This window comes from Hylobates moloch, unplaced genomic scaffold (assembly GCF_009828535.3).
Source record: "Hylobates moloch isolate HMO894 unplaced genomic scaffold, HMol_V3 SCAFFOLD_265, whole genome shotgun sequence".
Classification (NCBI taxonomy): domain Eukaryota; kingdom Metazoa; phylum Chordata; class Mammalia; order Primates; family Hylobatidae; genus Hylobates; species Hylobates moloch.
In genome coordinates, this window is record NW_026652540.1 from 18,373 (window position 1) to 39,611 (window position 21,239).

The 21,239-nt window shown below is 51.1% G+C and overlaps 1 protein-coding gene across 2 annotated transcripts in view; it reads right to left on the bottom strand.

Annotated features, from left to right (window-relative positions):
• The window catches only part of LOC116464199 (sodium/calcium exchanger 2), a 39,562-nt gene extending 18,366 nt beyond the window's left edge, over positions 1-21,196 (bottom strand). The window contains exons 1-2 of one of the 2 annotated variants that reach the window (XM_058435012.1): positions 15,744-21,196; positions 6,778-7,442 (exon numbers count right to left, since the gene is read on the bottom strand). In XM_058435012.1, coding sequence (XP_058290995.1) covers positions 6,778-7,442; positions 15,744-16,418 — 1,340 coding nt within the window. In that variant the 5' untranslated portion in view covers positions 16,419-21,196. The remainder of the gene's footprint in view (positions 1-6,777; positions 7,443-15,743) is intronic. The other variant, XM_032147486.2, reaches the window with a different exon arrangement.
• Positions 21,197-21,239: the final 43 nt, after the last annotated feature.

The following is a 21,239-nucleotide window of genomic DNA, read 5'->3' on the forward strand; positions in this document are numbered from 1 at the left end:
TTCTACTGTACATGGAAGGGGCTCAGCACCATCTCTGAACCCTGCTATGTGATCCATATGCATTCACTATCACTTTCATATTAAAGGGGTTCTGGGGCCGGGTGCGGTGGCTCACGCTTGTAATACCAACACTTTGGGAGGCTGAAGTAAATGGATGACTTGAGGTCAGGAGTTCGAGACCAGCCTGGCCAACACAGTGAAAACCCGTTTCTACTAAAAATACAATTAGTGGGGTGTGGCAGCTCATGCCTGTAGTCCCAGCTACTCCAGAGGCTGAGGCATGAGAATTGTTTGAAATGAGGAGGCGGAGGTTGCAGTGAGCCGACATCACGTCACTGCACTCCAGTCTGGGTGACAGAGCAAGACTCCGTCTCAAAAAGGTGGGGGCAGGGAGTCGGGCTCCAGTTCTCCAGCTCTGTGGGAGGAAGAGAGGTACCCCAAGGTTCTGGCAAGAGGTAGGGGGCGTAGAACCTGGTGAAAAGACCTGCAGTGGAGCGATGAGGGAGTCCCTCAGCTCAGGATTCGCTGTCCATGGTGATGGAGCCCCCAGGAGGGTGGGCTGACCTGCTTCAAGCCCAGCTTGGCCGCCATGCCAGCTGTGTGATCTTGGGCAGTCAGGATTCTGCAGTCCTCTGAGCCTTGGTTTCCTTATCTGTGGAATGGGCTAATAATAGTGTTTACCTCCTGGCATTATGGTGAGGACTGAATTGATACAGGGGAAGCACCCAGAGGCACAGCGAAAACAATGACAGTTAGCTAGTGATATCCACATATTAATATTATAATCTTAGAGTCCTAAAGTCATGGGATATGAGACATTTACATGTAAGGGATAAAGGGATCAGTAGAATGTGGAGATTGTAGCACTACCTCTTTTTTTTTTTTTTTTTGAGACGGAGTCACCCTGTCGCCCAGGCTGGAGTGCAGTGGCACGATCTCGGCTCACTGCAACCTCTGCCTTCCAGGTTCAGGCGATTCTCCTGCCTCAGCCTTCCAAGTAGCTGGGATTACAGGTGTGTGCCACCATGCCCGGCTAATTTTTTGTATCTTTAGTAGAGATGGGGTTTCACCATGTTGGCCAGGCTGGTCTCAAACTCCTGACCTCGTGATCTGCCTGCCTCGGCCTCCCAAAGTGCTGGGATTACAGGCATGAGCCACTGCACCCAGCCTTTTTTTGTTTTTGTTTTTGTTTGAGACAGGGTCTTGTTCTGTCATCCAGGCTGGAGTGCAGTTGCACAATCCCAGCTCACTGCAGCCTCGACTTCCCGGGCTTAAGCAGTCTTCCCGCCTCAGCCTCTCGAGCAGCTGGGACTACAGGCTCGTGCCACCACACCTGGCTAATTTTTATACTTTTGGTAGACATGGGGTTTTGCCATGTTGCCCAGGCTGGTCTTGAACTCCTGGGCTCAAGCAATCCACCGGCCTTGGGCTCCCAAAGTGTTGGGATTGCAGGCATGAGCCACTGCATACATCCTGTAGCATCATCTTTGCCAAACGATTAATCCAAAGATTTAGCACCATCTTTACCAAACAATTAAACTGGGCAGCACAGTAATGGACGAGTGGACATCATGTTCCTCCTGATACAATGCACCCAGGGGGATAGAGCATCGCTTCCATGGGATTCCTGCCAAGTGCAGGACTCCAATCATCAAGAAGCGTTAGACAAACCCAGATTGAGAAACATTCTAGTAACTGGCCTATCATCTTCAAAAGCATCAGGTCACAAAAGTCATGGGAAGGCTGAGAAACTGATCCAGACTGAAGGAGACTAAAGAGATTTGACAGGGAAATGCAACGTGTGGTTCTGGATCAAATGGGAAGAGAGGGCAGGAGTGAAAATACAGCCACCAAGGATATTACAGGGATGACTGGGGAAATGGAAACACAGGCTGCTGACATTGAGTTAACAGTATCAATTCAGCGTTAGATTTCTTGAGTGAGATCATAGTATTGTGATTAGGTAGGAGAATGCCATTCTCAAAAGATGCATGCTCAAATATTTAGGCATGAAGGTCATGGTATTTGCAACTCGTGGTCACAGAGTGTCACAATTATTGTTGTTATTATTTTATTATTATTTTGAGACAGAGTCTGGCTCTGTCATCCAGGCTGGAGTGCAGTGGCACAATCTTGGCTCACTGCAACCTCTGCCTCCTGGACTCAAGTGATTCCCCTACCTCTGCCTCCTGAGTAGCAGGGACTACAGGCACACATTACCATGCCCAGCTTTTATATATATCTATGTATCTATATATATCTATATCTGTATCTATATCTATCTATCTCTCTCTCTATATATATATATAGAGAGAGAGAGAGAGAGAGAGTGTCTTGATCTGCTTGTCAGGCTGGAGTGCAGTGGCATGATCTTGGCTCACTGCAACCTCTGACTCCTGGGTTCAAGCAATTCTCCTGCCTCAGCCTCCCAAGTAGCTGGGATTGGACTTTAGAAGCCAGGCATCAGAATCATAGAAGGCTAGATTCACAGGACTTATGTTCCAGCATTGGACACAGAATCTGAGAAGACGAAAATCTTAAAGCCATCAAGTCAGAGACTGGATGGGGTTTGGATTAGAATACCAAAATGTTGGTTGGGCGTGGTGGCTCATGCCTGTAATCCCGGCACTTTGAGAGGCCGGGGTGGATGGATCACCTGAGGTCAGGAGTTTGAGACCAGCCTGGCCAACATGGTGAAACCCCATCTCTACTAAAAACACAAAAATTAGCCAGGCGTGGCAGCACACACCTATAATCCCAGCTACTCAGGTCCCTGAGGCATGAGAATCACTTGAACCCGGGAGGCAGAGGTTGCAGTGAGCCGAGATCGTGCCACTGCACTCCAGCCTGGGCAACAGAGTGAGATGCAGTCTCAAGAAGATAAAGAATATCAAAATGTTAGAATTCTAGAATCTTAGAACTTCAGACCCTTAGTGTGTCAGCATCATGGGGGATTAAATCTCAGAATCTTGGAACAACTGTGCTGTTTGAGGTTCTCAGAGATCACGTTTAGTTTGGAGAAACTAAGGCTCACAGGTGTGAACCTGTGGGAAACTTACAAAAAGAAAAAGGCTTTCCTTCTTCAAGACACTTATTTCCATAAGTCAGAAAACTGTTATAATAGAAATGCAAATCTACAATGTCCACTATGAAGAGAGCTTCCTCAGATATGGTGCATTTATGCAGTGCACAACTTCAACAACTGTACATGGCAGACCTGCCTGCTCAGACTGAGGCAGGAACTTACCCAAAGAACAGGGTCCAGGACTAAGCTTGGATTGGAACCCAAGTCTCCTTCCTCCCAGTCTTTGGCCTAAGGTACCTTGATAAGGCAATGCCAGGCCTCGAATGTCTACCAGGATAGGAAATCAAGGAAGGATAGGAAGATGTTGACTCTTCTTAGCCCTTTGGTTCCACCACTGAACAGCATTTCCTCCTTCACTTCAAACATCTTGGTCCTGGCCAGGTGCAGTGGCTCACACCTGTAATCTCAGCATTTTGGGAGGCTAAGGCAGGTGGATTGCTTGAGCCCAGGAGTTCAAGACCAGCCTAGACAACATGGTGAAACCTTGTCTCTACAAAACATACCAAAACAACAACAACAAAAACGAAAACAATTAGCCAGGCTTGGTGGCATGTGCCTACACGTAGTCCCAGCTATATTGGAGGCTGAAGTGGGAGGATTGCTTGAGCCTGGGAGGCGGAGGCTGCAGTGAGCCATGATTGCGCCACTGTGCTCCAGCCTGAGTGACAGAGTGAGACTGTCTCAGACAAAACAAAACAAAACAAAACCGCAACAGCCTGGGCAACATGGCAAAAACCCATCTTTACAAAAAATATAAAAATTAGCTGGGTGCTGCGGTGTGCACCTGTAGTCCCAGCTACCTGGGAGGCTGAGATGGGAGGATCACTTGAGTCCAGGAGGTTGAGGCTGCAGTGAGCTGTGATCGTGCCACTGCACCCCAGTCTGGGTGACAGAGCAAGACCCTGTCTCAAAATAAACAATAAAAAACAATCTTGGTCCTGAGGTCATTTGTAAGTGACAAAGTGGGCTGTTATCCCAGCAGGTGACACCTGTACTCACTTCCTTCCGCAAAGCCTCAGGGCTCTAGATGGGAGCAATGTGGAACAGGGGTGGGTAGGAGTGGAAAGGGGAAAAGATAGTTGAAAGCAGGCCCCAGTATGGTGAATGCAGTTCCCTCAACTGAGGGCATCTGGATGATGTGGTACACTGCAGGAGGATGGACCAAGTGGCCAAAGGGATCCCATGCTATAGGGTGATGGAACAAAGACCTGTGAACAGCTGCATTTTGTTTTGTTTTGTTTGAGACAGTGTCTCACTCTGTCACTCAGGCTGGAGCACAGCACACCGTGCACCTGTAGTACCAGCTACTTTGGAGGCTGAGGTGGGAGGATCAGTTTAGCCCAGGAGGTGGAGGCTGCGGTGAGCCAGGAAGGCTGGGGTGGGCAGGGTAGGAAAGGTGGATGGAGATGGGCAGACAAAAGGATCTTGGACTGACTGAGGTGGAGGGAAAGACCTGCAAATGTCCAAGCACTGGAAAGAGAAGTGATGAGGGCAGAGAGGGAAGACTGGCTGTGAAAGGCAGCCAGGCACACAGTGGTGGAACTCAAGATCAATGAAACAGAGAACTGCCAGGTGCGGTGGCCCACGCCTGTAGTCCCAGCACTTTGGGAGGCCGAGGTGGGTAGATCACCTGAGGTCAGGAGTTCAAGACCAGCCTGGCCAACATGATGAAACCCCATTTCTACTAAAAATACAAAAAATTAGCTGGGTGTGGTGGCGGGTGCCCGTAATCCCAGCTACTTGGGAGGCTGAGGCAGGAGAATGATTTGAACCCGGAAAGTGGAGGTTGCAGTGAGTCGAGATCGCACCACTGTACTCCAGCCTGGGCAACAAGGGCGAAACTCTGAGAAAAAGAAGAAAGGAAGAGAGGAGAGGAGAGAGTAGAGGAGAGAGAGGAGAGAGAGGGGAGAGGAGAGAAGAGGAGAGGAGAGAAGATGAGCAAACTGAGTCCCAGGAAAAGAAGGGTTAAAGGGATGATGGATTGGCTGCTGCTTGATGGCAGAACCAAAGATCTGGGAACAGTTCGGCCTCAGCTGTACCCCACGGAGAAGATTAAAGGGGGAAGTGCCAGGCTACTGAGCAGGTAGAACCTCCGAAAAGCTCAGCCACTGGCCCTCTTTTTCCCTGTCTCTTGATTTATTTTTCTTCACAGCTCCTACCACTACCTGGCATTTTTATGTAATCAGTGTTTACTTCCTAATTGCCTGTCTTTCCCAGGAGAATGTGAGCTCCATTTGAGCAGGGACTTTATGAGTTTTGTTCACCACTAGTCGCCGGTGCCAGATGTTTGTTTCTTGCACATAGTAGATACATGATAAATGTCATTATAGGAAAGGGGAGACTTACGCATGTATTAACAACACATACTGTTCAAAGCATGATGTAGGCTGGTGAAAATCATTGAAACGAACATACTGTAAAGCTGTAAGTCTTAAAATAGTGTGGCATGGACAGAAGAACTACAAATAGATGAATTTTGTGGGCCACATAAGGACAGAGATCTTATCTATCTTGGCTATTGTTCTAGGTTGATCCCCTAAATAAAGGCATCTGGCACACAGTAGGTGCTCAGGAGGAACTGGTGAATGAGAGAATATCACAGATTTGCAAGGAGAGGGGTAAGGAGAGGGACTGGGGCTGTGAGATATGGTAGAGGGTGATGGGTGGGTTGCTTTATGGCAGAACCAAAGACCTTTAGCCATCGTCTGTCTCCTCCACTCCTATTTTATTTTCCTCCATAGCACTTATTGCCAGTTCAAGTTTTTATATGTTTAGTAGTTTATATCCTCATTGCAATTTGAGGGCAGGGACCTTAGCTCCTTGTTCCCCGTGGTATACCCATTGGCATATAGTGCATGCTCAATAAGCATTTTTACTTTAGTAATGGTGGGAGAAGGCTTGTTCTACCGGGTAGCAATACACATAATGGAGCTATAATAATTAAAACAGTGTGGCATCAGCACAAAACCATGAAAGATAAAGAATGCAGGAGGAGCGGTGTGAAGACTGAGAGTTTGTCTCATTCATCATGTGCCCTGAGTGCCTGGGGGCAGCACCTGGCACATGGTAGGTGCCCACTAAACATTAATGTTCTTATGTACATGAGGAGACAGCTGTTTTACCAGACAATAAAACATAGAACATGGCCGGACGATGGCTCACGCTTGTAAACCCAGCACTCTGGGAGGCTGAGGTAGGTGTATCACTTGAGGCCAGGAGTTCGTGACCAGCCTGGCCAACATGGTGAAACCCCATCTCTCTACTAAAAGTACAAAAATAAGCCGGGTGTGGTGGCACACACCTATAATCCCAGCAACTCAAGAGGCTTGTGCCTCACACGAGAATCACTTGAACCTGGGAGAAGGAGGTTGCGGTGAGCGGAGATGCGCCACTTACTCCAGCCTGGGCAGCACAGTGAGACTCAACTCAAACAAACAAAAACCCAGAGGTAGATAATGAAGGCGGGAGGGGTAGCCTTCGGATAGCCATGCTCTCTGCCTGGCCCAGTGGTGTGTGCCCACGTCTAGAGCAGCGCCTGGCACAAAGCAGGCTCTCAGGAATGAATGAATGAACAAATGAACGAATGATTCCTGCAGGAGGCAGTTAGGAGGCGATGAGCCTGGAGGCCGCCGGACGGCGGGACCCACGGCCTGCGCCAGCCCCCTGCACACCCCCCACCCCGGGGGACCCACCTGTACTCGTAGTCGGAGCCCGCCTTGGCCGAGCCATCCTCAGTGCGGTAGTCCACGTAGAAGGTGCTGTTGCCCTCGCCGCCCTGGCACGTGACGGACAGCAGCACGGAGCCGCAGTTCTCCAGGCAGTGGTAGAGGCTGGGCTCGAAGAAGATGCGGCTGGCGCCGTCGTCCTCATCCTCGCCCGCGCCCTCGGCCGGCGCCGCCCTGCGCGAGGCGTCCGCCGCGTGTCTGCGCAGCACGTTCCCGGCGCCGGTCATCAGCCGCGTGGCCTGGATGCGGTAGAAGGCGCGGCTCTTCTGCTGGTGCAGCAGCGCGTAGTAGTTGGCGATGCCCACCAGCTGCTCCAGATCCTTGTCCGGGTGCTTCTGCTTGAGGTCCTTGAGGATCTGGATGACCTCGCGGCGGCTGGCGTCCAGCTCGCGCGCCTCGGCGGGGCCCGGGCCCAGGCCGCCCAGCTCACCCGGGGTCTCGGCGCCCACGAACGTGCCGTCCAGCTCGATGCTCTTCGGGGGGTCGCCCTCGGCGCCTATGATGATGCCGCTGCGTGGGTCGGTGCGGTAGCGCTTGTACACGTACTTGTAGAAGAGCAGCCGCTTGTCGGCCATCCAGGCGAATACCACGCACACCGGGAAGAAGACCAGGGTCAGCAGCGCCTCCCACACCTGCGGGCGGCGGGCGTCAGGGCGAGGCCGGGCGGGCCGCCTTCTCCCTCCCCACCCCTCTGTCTCAGTCTCTGTCCGCCTCTGCCACTCATCTGTCTCCCGAACCCCTAACCCCGCCCCGTCGTCTCTCCTTATCCCTCTCTGTTTCTTTTTCTTTTCTTTCTTTTTTCTTTTTCTTTCTCTTTCCTTTCCTTTCTTTCTTTCTCTTTCTTTCTTTCCTTCCTTCCTTCCTTGCTTCTTTTTCCCTCCTTCCTTCCCTCCTTCCTTCCTTCCTTGCTTCTTTTTCCCTCCTTCCTTCCCGCCTTCCTTCCTTCCTTCTTTCTCTTTCTCTCTCTCTTTCTTTCTTTCTTTCTTTTTTTTTTATTTGAGACAGAGTCTTGCTCTGTAGCCCAGGCTGGAGTGCAGTGGTGCAGCCTCGGCTCACCAAACCTTGAACCTTGGCCTCCCGGGTCCCGGTTCAAGCAATTCTCCTGCCTCAGCCTCCCGAGTAGCTGGGATTACAGGCATGCGCCCCCATGCCCAGCTAAGTTTTGTATTTTTTTTTAGTAGAGATGGGGTTTCACCATGTTGGCCAGGCTGGTCTTGAACTCCTGATCTTGTGATCCTCCCGCCTCGAGCTCCCAAAGTGCTGGGATTACAGGCGTGAGCTCTGTCTCTTTGTTCATCTCTGCCTCTCCCCATCTCTCTCTCCTCCCCACTCCCCGTCTCTCCCCACCTCTTTCTGACTGTTCATCTCTGCCTCTCCCCATGTCTCTCTCCCCAAGTTCCGTTCCCCCATTTCTCTCTCCCTCTTCTTCCCCCATCTCCCACCATCTCAATCTCTGTTCATCTCTGCCTCTCTTTCCTCCCCTCTCCCCATCTCTCCCCACTTCTTTCTGTCTCTGTTCATGTCTGCCTTTCCCCATCTCTCTCTTCCCCCCATTTCTCTGTCTCCCTCTCCTTCCCCCATCTCTCTCTGTCTTCTTCTATCTCTGGCCCTCCCTTTTTGTCTCTGACTCTCTTCATCTCTGCCTCTCCCCATCTCTCTCCCCCGAGTTCTCCGTTTCCCCCCATTTCTCTCTTTCCCTCTCCTTCCCTCATCTCTCTCCATCTCGTTCTATCTCTGTTCATCTCTGCCTCTCCCCACTTCTCTCCTCCTCATTTCTCTCTCCTTTCCCGTCCCTCTCTTAGTTTCTCTCAACCTCCTTCTTGTCTCTGTTCATCTCTGCCTCTCCCCATCTCTCTCCCCCCCATTTCTCTCTCTCCTTCCCTCCATCTCTTTCTATCTCTGTCCCTCCCTTTTTGTCTCTGTTTGGCTCTTGCCTCTCCCCATGTCTGGACATGTCTCCATGTCCTTGTATATCTTTTGGTAGATCTCCATCTCCCTCCCTTGTGAGTTTCTTTCTCTTTCTCTCTCAATACCTGTGTTTCTCCAGAGCTAATTTTTTTCCCTCTCCCCGTCCCCGTTTCTCTCTCTCCTTTCCCCTGTCCTTCTCTTAGTTTCTATTTCCCTTGTCTCTGTTCATCTCTCTCCCCATCTCTCTCTCTCCTTTCTCCCACCCCTTTCCATCTCGTTCTGTCTGTTCGCCCCGTCTCTGCTCATCTCTGCCTCTCCCTATCTCTCCCCACCCCCTTTTCTCTCTCTCTCCTTGCTCCTGGTCCTCTCCATCTCTGTCTCTCTGTTCCTCACTTACTCTCTATTTCCCTCTTATCCCTGTAAACCTCTGCCTTTCCCCATCTCTCTCCCTCGACTTCCTCCCATCTCTTTTTAACTCTGTCCTCCCTTTTTGTCTGTGGCCTCTCCCCATCCCCCCACATTTCTTTCTCTCTCTCCATCTCGTTCTATCTCTCTCTGTCCCTGTTTGTCTCTGCCTCTCTCCATCGCTCTCTGTGTGCCGCTGTCTCTTTCCCTCCTTGCCTCTGTCTCAACGGTTTTCTTAGCCTTTCCTCCTCCTCTGTCTCTCTCCCTGGCTCCCTCTCTTTTCTTGTCGCCTCGGTCTCCTTGTCTCCATGTCCCTCTTTTTATCTATTGGTAGGTATCTATTTCCCTCCCTGTGAGTTTCTTTCTCTTTCTCAATATCTGTGTTTCTCCAGAGCTACTTTTCTCTCTCTCCCTCTCTCTCTCGCTCTGTCTGTGTGTGTGCACGTGCGTGCGCGTGTGTGCATGTGTATATGTGTATGTGCATGTGTATGTGCGTGTGTGTCCTGTGTGTGCGTGCTTGTGTGTGCATGTATGTGTGTGTGTGTGCATGTGTGTCATCTGTGTGTGTCCTCTGTGTGTACATGTGTATATGTGTGTGCATGTCTGTGTCCGTGTGTGCGCATGTGTGTCCGTCTGTGTGTGTATGTGTGTGTCCTTCTGTGTGTGTGCGTGTGTATGTGTGTGCATGTGTGTGTACGTGTGTGCATGTGTGTGTCCATCTGTGTGTGTGTGCACGTGCGTGTGTATGTGTGTATGTGTTCTCTTTCTCTCCTAGTCTCCTCATTCATCCATCTGTCCACCTTTTAGATGCTGAGAACCATGCCCAGCTGCCCAGGTGCCAGGAACCCAGACATCCTCATCCACTACCAAGCAACAGACAATCCCCACCCTGTGGTCCCAGCTGCTGTCAAGGGACAGAGCCTGTGTCTCTTCTGGCCTCTCTCTCCTTCCATCTTTTTTCTGCCTGCTCCATTTCTCCCCCATCACCTGAGGGGTGCCTCCACTTCTCCAAACCTCGCCCATCATCCAGGGCCTGCTCTCTGTTCACCCAAACGCCCTCAGTTCCCCACCCATGACCCCTGCCAGTGCCTCCTTAGCATTTGCCTAGCCCTCACGGACAGGCTGTGCCTCCAATAGAGACACACATCTGGCTCTTCTGCCTCATAAAACCAGTTCCCATGCACAGCCAGGGCAGCACTGAGTTGGGAGCCTGGCTCTCCCACAGGGATGGCTGTCTCATCTCTTGGTCTATACAATGGGGACATTTCCAAGACTGAATGAGCACATGCATTCCTAGCGCACAGCATTCTCAGTTTCTGACACATGGAAAAGACTCAAGATGTGAAATTAACATTGCCTGGCCAAGCGTGGTGGCTCACGCCTGTAATCCCAGCACTTTAGGAGGCCAAAGTGGGTGGATCACCTGAGGCCAAGAGTTCGGACCAGCCTGGCCAACATGGTGAAACCCCATCTCTACCAAAAATACAAAATTAGCCAGACGTGGTGGTGTGCATCTGTAATCCCAGTTATTCGGGAGGCTGAGGCAGGAGAATTGCTTGAGCCCGGGACGGGGAGGTTGCAGTGAGCCGAGATCACGCCACTGCACTCCAGCCTGGGTGACAGAATGAGACTCCATCTTAAAAAAAAAGAAAGAAAAAGAAAAAAAAAGAACATCGCCATCGTCATTATTTAGTACTATTATCTTGGGCTCACAGAGGCTCAAGACTCAGTCTGCTGGTGGCCCAGCACAGGCCTGGCACATGGAAAGCATCCAGCAAGACTCAAGGGTTTGCCTTGAAGATATTCATGGAAAGACTCAAATGTTACCTTTCTCATCAAAGATGAAGAAGAAAAGATTAAAGAGTATTTATGGGCCGGGCGTGGTGGCTCATGCCTGTAATCCCAGCACTCTGAGAGGCGGAGGTGGGTGGATCACGAGGGCCAATATGGTGAAACCCCGTCTCTACTAAAAATACAAAAATTAGCTGGGCGTGGTGGCAGGCATCTGTAATCCCAGCTACTTGGGAAGCTGAGGCAGGAGAATCGCTTGAACCCGGGAGGCGGAGGTTGCAGTGAGCTGAGATCACCCCACTGCACTCCAGCCTGGCCACAGAGCAAGACTCAGTTTCAAAAAAAAAAAAAAAGAGTATTTACGATGACAAGGCCCCCGAAGGCCAGGCACAGTGGCTCATGCCTATAATCCCTGCACTTTGGGAGGCCAAAGTGGGTGCATCACTTGAACTTAGGAGTTCAAGACCAGCCTGGCCAACATGGTGAAACCCCATCTCTACTAAAAATACAAAAATCAGCCAGGTGTGGTGGTGTGTGCCTGTAATTCCAGCTACTAGGAAGGCTGAGGCAGGAGAATCGCTTGAGTCTAGGAGGTGGAGGTTGCAGTGAGCTGAGATTGCACCACCGAACTCCAGCCTGGGAGACAGAGTGAGACTCCATCTCGAGAAAAAAAAGGCGGCCCCCAAAGTATCTTAAAATGAGCCTGGTAGGAAAAATATCTAAGATCCAGTTGCCACACCTGGCTATCACTATGTTTACTGATGGCTCAGAGAACAGACAAGACTTGCAAATAGTAAAACCGCATGAAGCCAACAGGCAGATTTGGGAAAAGGAGCTGAATGTTAGGCGCAAGCTGTGAAATGAACTCTCTCCCTTGTATTAATTGAACCTACCACTATGTATATTGCGAGGGAGTCTCTATTCATCAGAGGACAATCTCGAACCCCTAAGATTTTCCTTCCTCCCTGCAGGTCAATGAAAAGTGATTCTAGCCGATTCACAATGTCTTTCTAGAGCACCCACTAAGAATGTGTCCAGCCTGGGAGGGCACTGTGACATTTTCTGGTCTCGGTGGAGCAGGCACACCCCTGAGACACAGTATTGGAAATCTAGGGGTATTTGTGGGCTTCCATCATCACTAGGGAGGGGGACATGGTCTTGGCCTTTCCTGGCCTGATGACATCCAGCAACTCATGGGACAGTCCCACACAATACAGAAATGTCCCATATGCCGGCTCATTTCAGAACCTGCCACTAACGTTCTTATCCGTGAAAACACTGTTTATGATAGTTAGAATTTATAACTCTGTTTTATATATTTCTTTCTTTTTCTTTTTCTTTCTTTCTTTTTTTTTTTTTGAGACGGAGTTTTGCTCTTGTTACCCAGGCTGGAGTGCAACGGTGCAATCTTGGCTCACCACAACCTCTGCCTCCCGGGTTCAAGCGATTCTCCTGCCTCACCCTCCCGAGTACCTGGGATTACAGGCATGCACCACCACGCCTGGCTAATTTTGTATTTTTAATAGAGATAGGGTTTCTCCATGTTGGTCAGGCTGGTCTTGAACTCCTGACCTCGGGTGATCCGCCCACCTCAGCCTCCCAAAGTGCTGGGATTACAGGCGTGAGCCATTGCGCCCGGCCTATGTATACCTTTTTTAAGTTTCTTTCTTTTTTTTTTTTTTTTTTTCTGAGATGGAGTCTCACTCTGTCACCCAGGCTAGAGTGCAGCGGCCCAATCTCAGCTCACTGCAACCTTCACCTCCCAGGTTCAAGCGATTCTCCTGCCTCAGCCTCCCAAGTAGCTGGGATTACAGGTGCTCCCATGCCCAGCTATTTTTTGTATGTTTAGTAGAGACAGAGTTTCACTATGTTGGTCAGGCTGGTTTCGAACTCATGACCTCAGGTGATCCATCCACTTCGACCTCCCAAAGTGCTAGGATTACAGGCGTGAGCCACTGTGCCTGACCTTATGTATATCTTATATGAAGTATTTTCCTATATAGTTTAACATACTCCAAATACACTTGTTTTAAATCTCGTGGCTACCTGCTCCTCTGCCTAGACTTCTTGCATGTAATGGTTTCTGATCTTTTTCTTTCTCTGAAGCCCAACTTATTCATTATAAATAGATGCCTGCATCTGGCTCCCTTGTCATGTCATGAGGGTAGTTGTGATGAAGCATTTCCAGGTGGAAATGCAGACTGTTCTGTTAGAAACCTTTCCTTTTTTTTTTTTTTTTTTTTTTGAGACAGAGTCTCGCTCTGTCGATCAGGCTGGAGTGCAGTGGCATGATCTCAGCTCACTGCAAGCTCTGCCTCCCGAGTTCACGCCATTCTCCTGCCTCAGCCTCCCGAGTAGCTGGGACTACAGGCGCCCGCCACCACGCCTGGCTAATTTTTTTGTATTTTTAGTAGAGACGGGATTTCACCGTGTTAGCCAGGATGGTCCCTATCTCCTGACCTTGTGATCCGCCCACCTCGGCCTCACAAAGTGCTGGGATTACAGGCATAAGCCACAGCGCCTGGTCCAGAAACCTTTTCTTTAGGCAGGGCACAGTGGCTCATGCCTGTAATCCCAGCACTTTGGGAGGCTGAGGCGGGCAGATCACTTGAGGTTGGGAGTTCGAGACCAGCCTGGCCAACATGGCAAAACCCTGTCTCTACTAAAAATACAAAAATTAGCTGACGTGGTGGCACACACCTGTAATCTTAGCTACTCAGGAGGCTGAGGCAGGAGAATCGCTGCCTCAGAGCGACAGAGAAAGACTCCATCTCAAAAAAAAAAAAAAAAAGAAAGAAATATAAATCTTTATAACACAGTTTGGACATTATACTGACTTTTTGGGAAGCCAAATGCATAGGGGAGTTTGTTAATGAATAGCTAACATTTACTCTGTTCCAGGCAGACTATTTTAAGTCTTCCCACACCGAACAATTCAGTTATTCCTCATGGCAGCCCTATGAAGTCAGCACTCTCATGATCCCCATTTTACAGGTGGGGAAACTGAGGCCTGGAGAAGATAATGAATCTGCCCTAGGTCACACAGTGAGGGAACGGCAGAGATGGGATTTGAACCCAAATCTCTGGCTTCAGGTGCATGGATCAAACTCTGAGGCCACAAGATCTCTCTTTGATTACCTAAGAATTTCATATCAGCAGAAATAAAGGGGATGTAACGAAATATCTGTTATATTCTCCTTTCTTCCTTTCTTTCTTTTCTTTCTTTTTTTAGATAAAGAGTCTTACTCTGTCACCCAGGCTGGAGTGCAGTGGGGCCATCTCGGCTCACTGCAACCTCCGCCTCCCAGGTTCAAGCGATTCCCCTGCCTCAGCCTCCCAAGTGGCTGGGATTACAGGCAGGCACCACCACGCCAGGCTAATTTTTATATTTTTAGTAGAGATGGGGTTTCACCATGTTGGCCAGGCTGGTCTCGAACTCCTGACCTCAAGTGATCTTCCTGCCTCGACCTCCCAAAGTGCTAGGATTACAGGCATGAGCCACCACACCTAGCCTCAAATGCCTTTTTGAAAGCCTAAGTCAGGACACCATTCATTTTAACAACACCTTAAACTGTATGATATATCACTGCACACTTTTCACCATGGCAGATGGGAAACTCTCTCCTATTTCTCTCTCCCTCTTTCAGGAGCCCTGTCTTCTGGTGCCACTGTCCTCCCCTTTCCTCACTGTGGCTTCTGATCCCTCCGTTATATATCCTCCTTCACAGAAAACCCACAAGGCATTTTTCTATCTCTAGCTTCAGATCCTTCCTGGGAAGAAACTGTAACTGGCAGAAACCTGACAGATAGGCAAAAATAGATTACACACATGTGTGAATGAATCCTGGACACCTGCAAATAAATTATGCATGTGTGTGACTGAATTAGGCCAGGCCCATAAATAAATTATGCAAATGTAGGAGGCAGTCATGGGGTTGTGGGAAATACATTAGGCAAACGTTGTCAAGGAAGACTACATAGTATGCGGGTTAAGACATGGGGTGAGCGAAAGGCTAATGATTATGAGAATATAGGTATAAATTATGCAGCTGTGGGTCTAAATTTTGTCTCACTGTTGGAATAAATTATGCAAAGCGGTCACAGGGCTTATATCGATGTTGGGTTGGATGGGAGTATACGTTACACTAAATTGGCATAAATTATCCCAACATCAGAAATTGATGATGAATAATGAATGAATTATGCGAACCATGATTACATATCTGGCAAATGGCTAAATTATGCAGATGTAGGTATGTATCTATGCGAGCCCATGGATAAATTATGCAAATTGCACCAAGTTACTCAAGCCAATTAGCAATGTCAGAAAACACAAGACTGGATTATATGCAAGGGTATTATGAATTATGCGAATGAAGGATGTCTTATTGCAAAAGCGGGAATCAATTATATAAAAGGTAGAGAGTGTAGGAAAACATGTGAACATACCTAGCATTCATTACACAGATCACAGGGACTCTGTTAGTACATACAACACCCTTTTGGGAGCTAAAAGGTGCCCCTTCCAAATGAGCATACTGTTATTAAGTGCAAAACAGTGCGTCCCTCTGGACAAATAAATGTTCGCTGCACCCTCCAGAGATACGCCTGGGTAGCATCAGCAGGACTCCAGCCCCTCCAGCAGAACTTGCCCTGTTTGGCTCAATCCCCTTGTGTAGTCTGTGACCTGCACAACCGTACTTGGCAGCCCTCTCAGATGTGGGCGTGCATTTCTACAAATACAGCAATCAACATTCCAAGCCAAGAGTACCTCTCTGGATTTTGCAGACACACATGCACCAAGAAAGCATCTATGGGTCTTTGCTCACCTGGACCACACCCGGGGAAAAAACAGCAAGGATGAGATAAAGCCAGACATAGGCGAAGATGCTCCAAGAGGCAGTGACGAAGAAGACTCTCAGGTGCTTGATCTTACGGCTCTCGCCAGCTGGGATGACATAGATGCACACGGCGATGACCACAAACATGTTGAAGGCAGCGCTGCCCACGATGGTGCCTGGGCCCAGCTCACCCGCCTGGAAGTTGTGGCCGCAGACTTCGATGACTGACAGCAGGATCTCAGGTGCGGAGGAGCCCAGGGCCATGAGCGTGAGGTTGGACACCGTCTCGTTCCAGATGCGAACGGTGCCCACGCTGGTCTCGCCGTTGGCCTTGGTGATGGTGATCTCCTTCTCTTTTGACGTGATGACCTCGATGGCCGCCATGAAGCGGTCAGCGATGATGGACACTCCCAGAAACATGTAGACCATGGCCACAAAGTAGACCACTGCCCGCGCTGCCTTGTCCCCCAGCGACGGGTCGTCGGGCTCCCACACGGGCAGCAGCACCCCCGGCTGGCAGCGGTAGGACCCCTGGCAGCCCCCTGTGCTGGTGTCGCTGTCATTGGCCGGGGGAGGCGGCAGGGAGGGGGTTGGGGTGGCTGCCCCGGAGCATGGGGGAGCCGCCAGGAGGAGTGCGACCCCCACCAAGGCCAGGGGAGCCATGGGGGGTGGTGGGGTCCTATGGGGGAGGAGGAGGAGGTCTGGGTGAGGGAAGCAAACCTCTTTCTGTCACACAAAGGTCAAAGCTCATTGGGGAAGGAGGGTTGGGGGAGAAGCTGAGGACCAATGCAGGCAGGATGGGGACCGAGGGTGACAGAGACACAGAGAGTGACAGACAGAGACCCACAGAGAGAGAGAGAGAGAGAGACTGAAAGATAAGGACAGAGGAACCCCCATGCGCTGCTGGTGGGAATGCAAATTGGTCTATGCACTTCGGGAAACTACAGCTGAACACCACGCGTCGTGCAATTCAGCAGTTTTGCTCCTCGGTATGTGCCTGAGAAATAGGTCCTTATGTCCACTAAAAGGACCTACAAGAATGTTCATAGCAGGCCGGGTGCAGTGGCTATGCCTGTAATCCCTGCACTTTGGGAGGCCAAGGTGGGTGGATCAGGAGTTCGAGACCAGCCTGACCAACATGGTGAAACCTCGTCTCTCTAAAAACACAAAAATTAGCTGGACAGGGTGGCAGAAGCCTGTAACCCCAGCTACTCAGGAGGCTGAGGCAGGAGAATCACTTGAACCTGGGAGGTAGAGGTTGTAGTGAGCTGAGATGGCGCTACTGTACTCCAGCCTGGGTGACAGAGTGAGAATTCATCTCAAATAAAATAAAATAAGAATGTTCATAGCAGCTTTATTTATAATAGCACCAATCTTCAAACAACCCAGAGGCCTATCAGCAGTAAAATGGAGAAATAAGTTTGGAGGATTTGCACAGCGGAATATTATAGAGCACTGAAAAGGGAGTGAACTATTTGCTACTGCACCCAGCACATGGATGAATCTCACAGATGTCACAATGGCTGAATGAAGCCAAGCACAAAAGCACACAAACTGCAAAATTCACTGAGAGGCAGGGACAGGAGGCTCTGAGTTTGTTAGGAGATTCAAATGGTCTCCAACTCGGCCCTTTGAAAGCTCTTGCTCAGGATTTGGGCTGTGGCAGGTGTTGGGCTGTGTTTGTCTGTTTCAAGTGGGGCTGGGGAGGGGTTGCTGGAGGGTCTCATTCATGTCCCTCCCCAAGGTGATAGCAGGCGTCAGTATCTCCAGCTTGCCTGCGTCTGACCTGGGGTTTTCCCCAGGCTCTGTAAGTGGTGCAGTTCCTAAGGGGCTGTGACATCTAAGGCACTGTGCTGGGCTTTCTGTCCCATTTGTGGGTGTGGGGGTTCTACTGTTTCATTATTTCTCTCCCTGCCTCTGGTGCTGAGTTTGAGTGGCTGTTACCGTGTCTTATCTGGGTTTCCTTTTAAAACACAAATCGCTGGACACGGTGGCTCACGCCTGTAATCCCAGCACTTTGAGGCTGAGGCAGGTGGATCACTTGAGGTCAGGAGTTTGAGACCAGCCTGGCCAACATGGTGAAACCCTGTCTCTTCTAAAAATACAAAAAAAAAAAAAAAAAAAAATTAGCCAGGTGTGGTGGCATGTGCCTGTAATCTCAGCTACTCGGGCGGCTGAGGCATGAGAATCGCTTGAGCCAGGGAGGCAGAGGTTGCAGTGAGCCGAGATCATGTCATTGCACTCCAGTCTGGGCGACAAAACCAGACTCTGTCTCAAAAACAAAACAAAACCAAAAACAAAAAAAGCCCACAAATCAGCTTGCATCATCCCTCTGTTGTTCAGAACCCCCCATGGCTCCCATCTCACTCCCAGCACCAACGTCCTCTCCAGGGCCCGTGAGATCCTGCACAATCTGGCCCCAACTCCCTCTCTGGCCTCTTTTCCCACCCTCTCCCCCTCACCCAGTCTGCCTCAGCCACCCTCTCCTCCCCTCTGCTCCTCAGCCTTACCAGACAAGCTTCTGCCTTGGAGCCCTGGCACCTGCTGTTCCCCCTTCCTCGAACACACTTCTCTATTTATGTATTTCTTGTTGAGATGGGGTCTCACTCTGCCACCCAGGCTGAAGTGTAGTGGCACCATCACAGCTCACTGCAGCCTCGACCTCCAGGGCTCAAGTGATCCTCCCTCCTCAGCCTCCCAAGTAGCGTGCACCACCATACCCAGCTAATTTATTGTAGAGCCGGGAGTCTCTATGTTGCCCAGGCTGTTCTTGAACTCCTGGGTTCAGGTGCTCCACTTGCCTTGGCCTCCCAAAGTGCTGGGATCACAGGCGCGTGCCACCATGCCCCGCCCACTCTTCCCCTCATATCCGCTAGCCTTGCTCCCTCCTCCCTTTCGGGTTTCCACTCTGATGTCAGCTTCCCCGAACACCCCATCCAAAATGACACCCTCCCCCTTCGGGGAGCGCCCCTCCATTCCACAGGTGAGAGGACCAAGGCGCAGAGAGGTTACGGAACTTGCCCACATCATCCAGCACCAACTCTAGCTCCCAGGTCGCCTCTCCAAGAGTGGCCCTGACTCTGAGCTCCTCTGCCCCACCCTCATGTTGCCATGGTAACCCAGTGGCTTATCAAAAGAGGAGGAGAGAGGAGGAGAGGTGTCCTGGGAGCCTCCACCCTCCCAGACCCCTCTGCCACCAGCTTCATTTCTTCCAGGGGCTTCCATTTACTTGAAAAGTTCTTCTGAGAGTCTAACCCACAGCCTGTCCCCAACTCACACCCACATACCCATGGGCTGGGAGCTGGCTCCTCTGGGGGAGGGAGGCAGCGTGTTGGCAGAACTTCCCAAGAAGGAGAGAGCAAGCGAGGAGCATGCCTGTGTGCCTGTGTGTGTGTGTGTGTGTGTGTGTCTGTGTGCAGGCAGGGGTGGGGAAGAGGGGTGATTCTTAAAGGGCCACCGCACAATTAGCCCCCTCAGCAAGGCCCCTAATGATACGTCTAATTAGCAGCCCCCTAATTAGCAACAACTTAGGCATAATTACAAACCCACCAGGAGCCAAAGCAAAGGCTCATGCTCCCTTCTCCCTCCGCCTCCCCGGCTTTCAGGAGAAACAGGGGCCAGCCGGGAGTCAGGAATTCTTCTAAAGCATCAAACCAAACCCTGCTCTCTCCGGGAGGAAGCCTCGGCCTGGGAAGTCCTCTCTCAGGTTTAACCACCTGTCCCTCCTGCTGCAGTCCTCAAGGGAGACCACAGCTAGGTGATGGGGGTTCTCACCCTCCTCGCCCAGGGGCTGGGTCAAGCACAGCCTAGTGCAATCCCCTTTTCCTGCAAAACCTGGTTTCTCGCTGGGGCCTTGCGGCAGGAGCAGTCAGGGAGAGAAAGCACTAGATAAATATTTGTGAAATGAATGACCAAGAGGTCTGAGCCCTGACGCCGGGGACCGTGGGCTCCCTCTGCTCCCGGCTCCTGCCTCTGCTTCTCCATCCACCAGCAGCCCTGAAACCCAATCTGCTTTTAGAATACAGGGGCAAAAGGATCAGGTGGAGCCCAGGGTGGGAGCGGGGAGGGCAGATGGCAGGTACTGTCTCCCAGGGCCATCTCTCCCTCCCTTCGTGGGCCTGCAGCCAGCTGGGTCGGCGGTGAGCACCCCTGTTCTGCCTCACGTGCCTCTTAGGTCCTTGGTCAGAAGAACCGGACTGCATGCCTGGGGGTGGGTGCAGTCTGGCGTGCCAGGTAAGACCCCTCCCTCATATCCTTCACGCTACCACTCCACAGTGGGGCGGCGGGGGAGGGTGATTTTCTGACTGTGCCTGTGTTGGGGGCCTGGCCCTTGCAGGACCTAGCTGGGGACTCAGACTTCTAAACATGCACGTTTACTGCCCCAGCGTGAGCGCAGGCGCTCTCGCCACCTCAAAATGGTCCAGTGTGGGGATCACACCACAGAGCTTGGGTGCTCGAGGCTGTGATACACTGATAATAGGTAAACTGAAGTCCAGAGGAGGAACAGGGCTCTTAACCTGGTGCTCTTTAAAGCCATCTGAAGCCCCCCCGTGGGCACTGTCACACAGGGCTGGGACCTCACCTGCAGCCAGGGAGACATACACACACACATACACACACACACACACACGCACACACACAGACCAGGGCTACAGGCACAGCCTCATACCTTTTTGCCATCACTCACTCTCTTGCCCACCTTCTCCAGGGCCCCCTTCTCTTAAGGAAGGCAGACAGTGTGTTGGCCAGGGCCCTCTCAGCACCCCCCAAGAGGTAGCGGAGAAGCTTTTGAGACCCACCCCCCACTGAGACAGTGTGAGGCTGGCACACCAGGAAAGGGATGGAAGTGAGACTGCAGGAAGGACTGGCCTGGTCTAACCCAGTACCTAGTGCTTGCCCGGAGCAGGAAAGGCGCTCAGTAATTACCAACAAGAATGAATGAATCAAGAGCTGGACAAACAGCAAGAGGTATGGAAGTTAGACGGTAGGAAGGACTGGTTCAGTTACACGAGGAAGACTGGGGAGGTTAGATTGAAGGGAGGTCTGGTCTCATCTCTACTACAAAGGCTACCAGTTAAACTGCAAAAAGGACCGGCCTCAGAATGCCAGAAACAAGGCAGGGGGAGGCGGGCTGGGTTCTCAGGGGAGAGCTGGGGTGGGTGCCGGCTGGGAGGACTGGAGAGAGCAGGGGAGCTCTGCTGAAGTGGGGAGAGGAGTTTAGAGGGTTTAGAGGACTCCAGGCCTGGGGGAGCCCACTCTGCGGGTGGGGGGTCTTCTTCCTCCAGGTCTCCCCTGCCAGGGGTGGAGACAAAGGTGTGTGGGAGGAGGGTGCACTGGCTCCCAGGGAGAGCCAGAGAAGAGGAAAGAGAGAGAGAAACAGAGACTGAGATATCCAGAGACAGAGATGGAGACAAGGGGGAGATGGGGAGAGAGACAGAGAGAGAGAGAGAGACACGCGGACATGGGAAGAGACAGAGACACAAA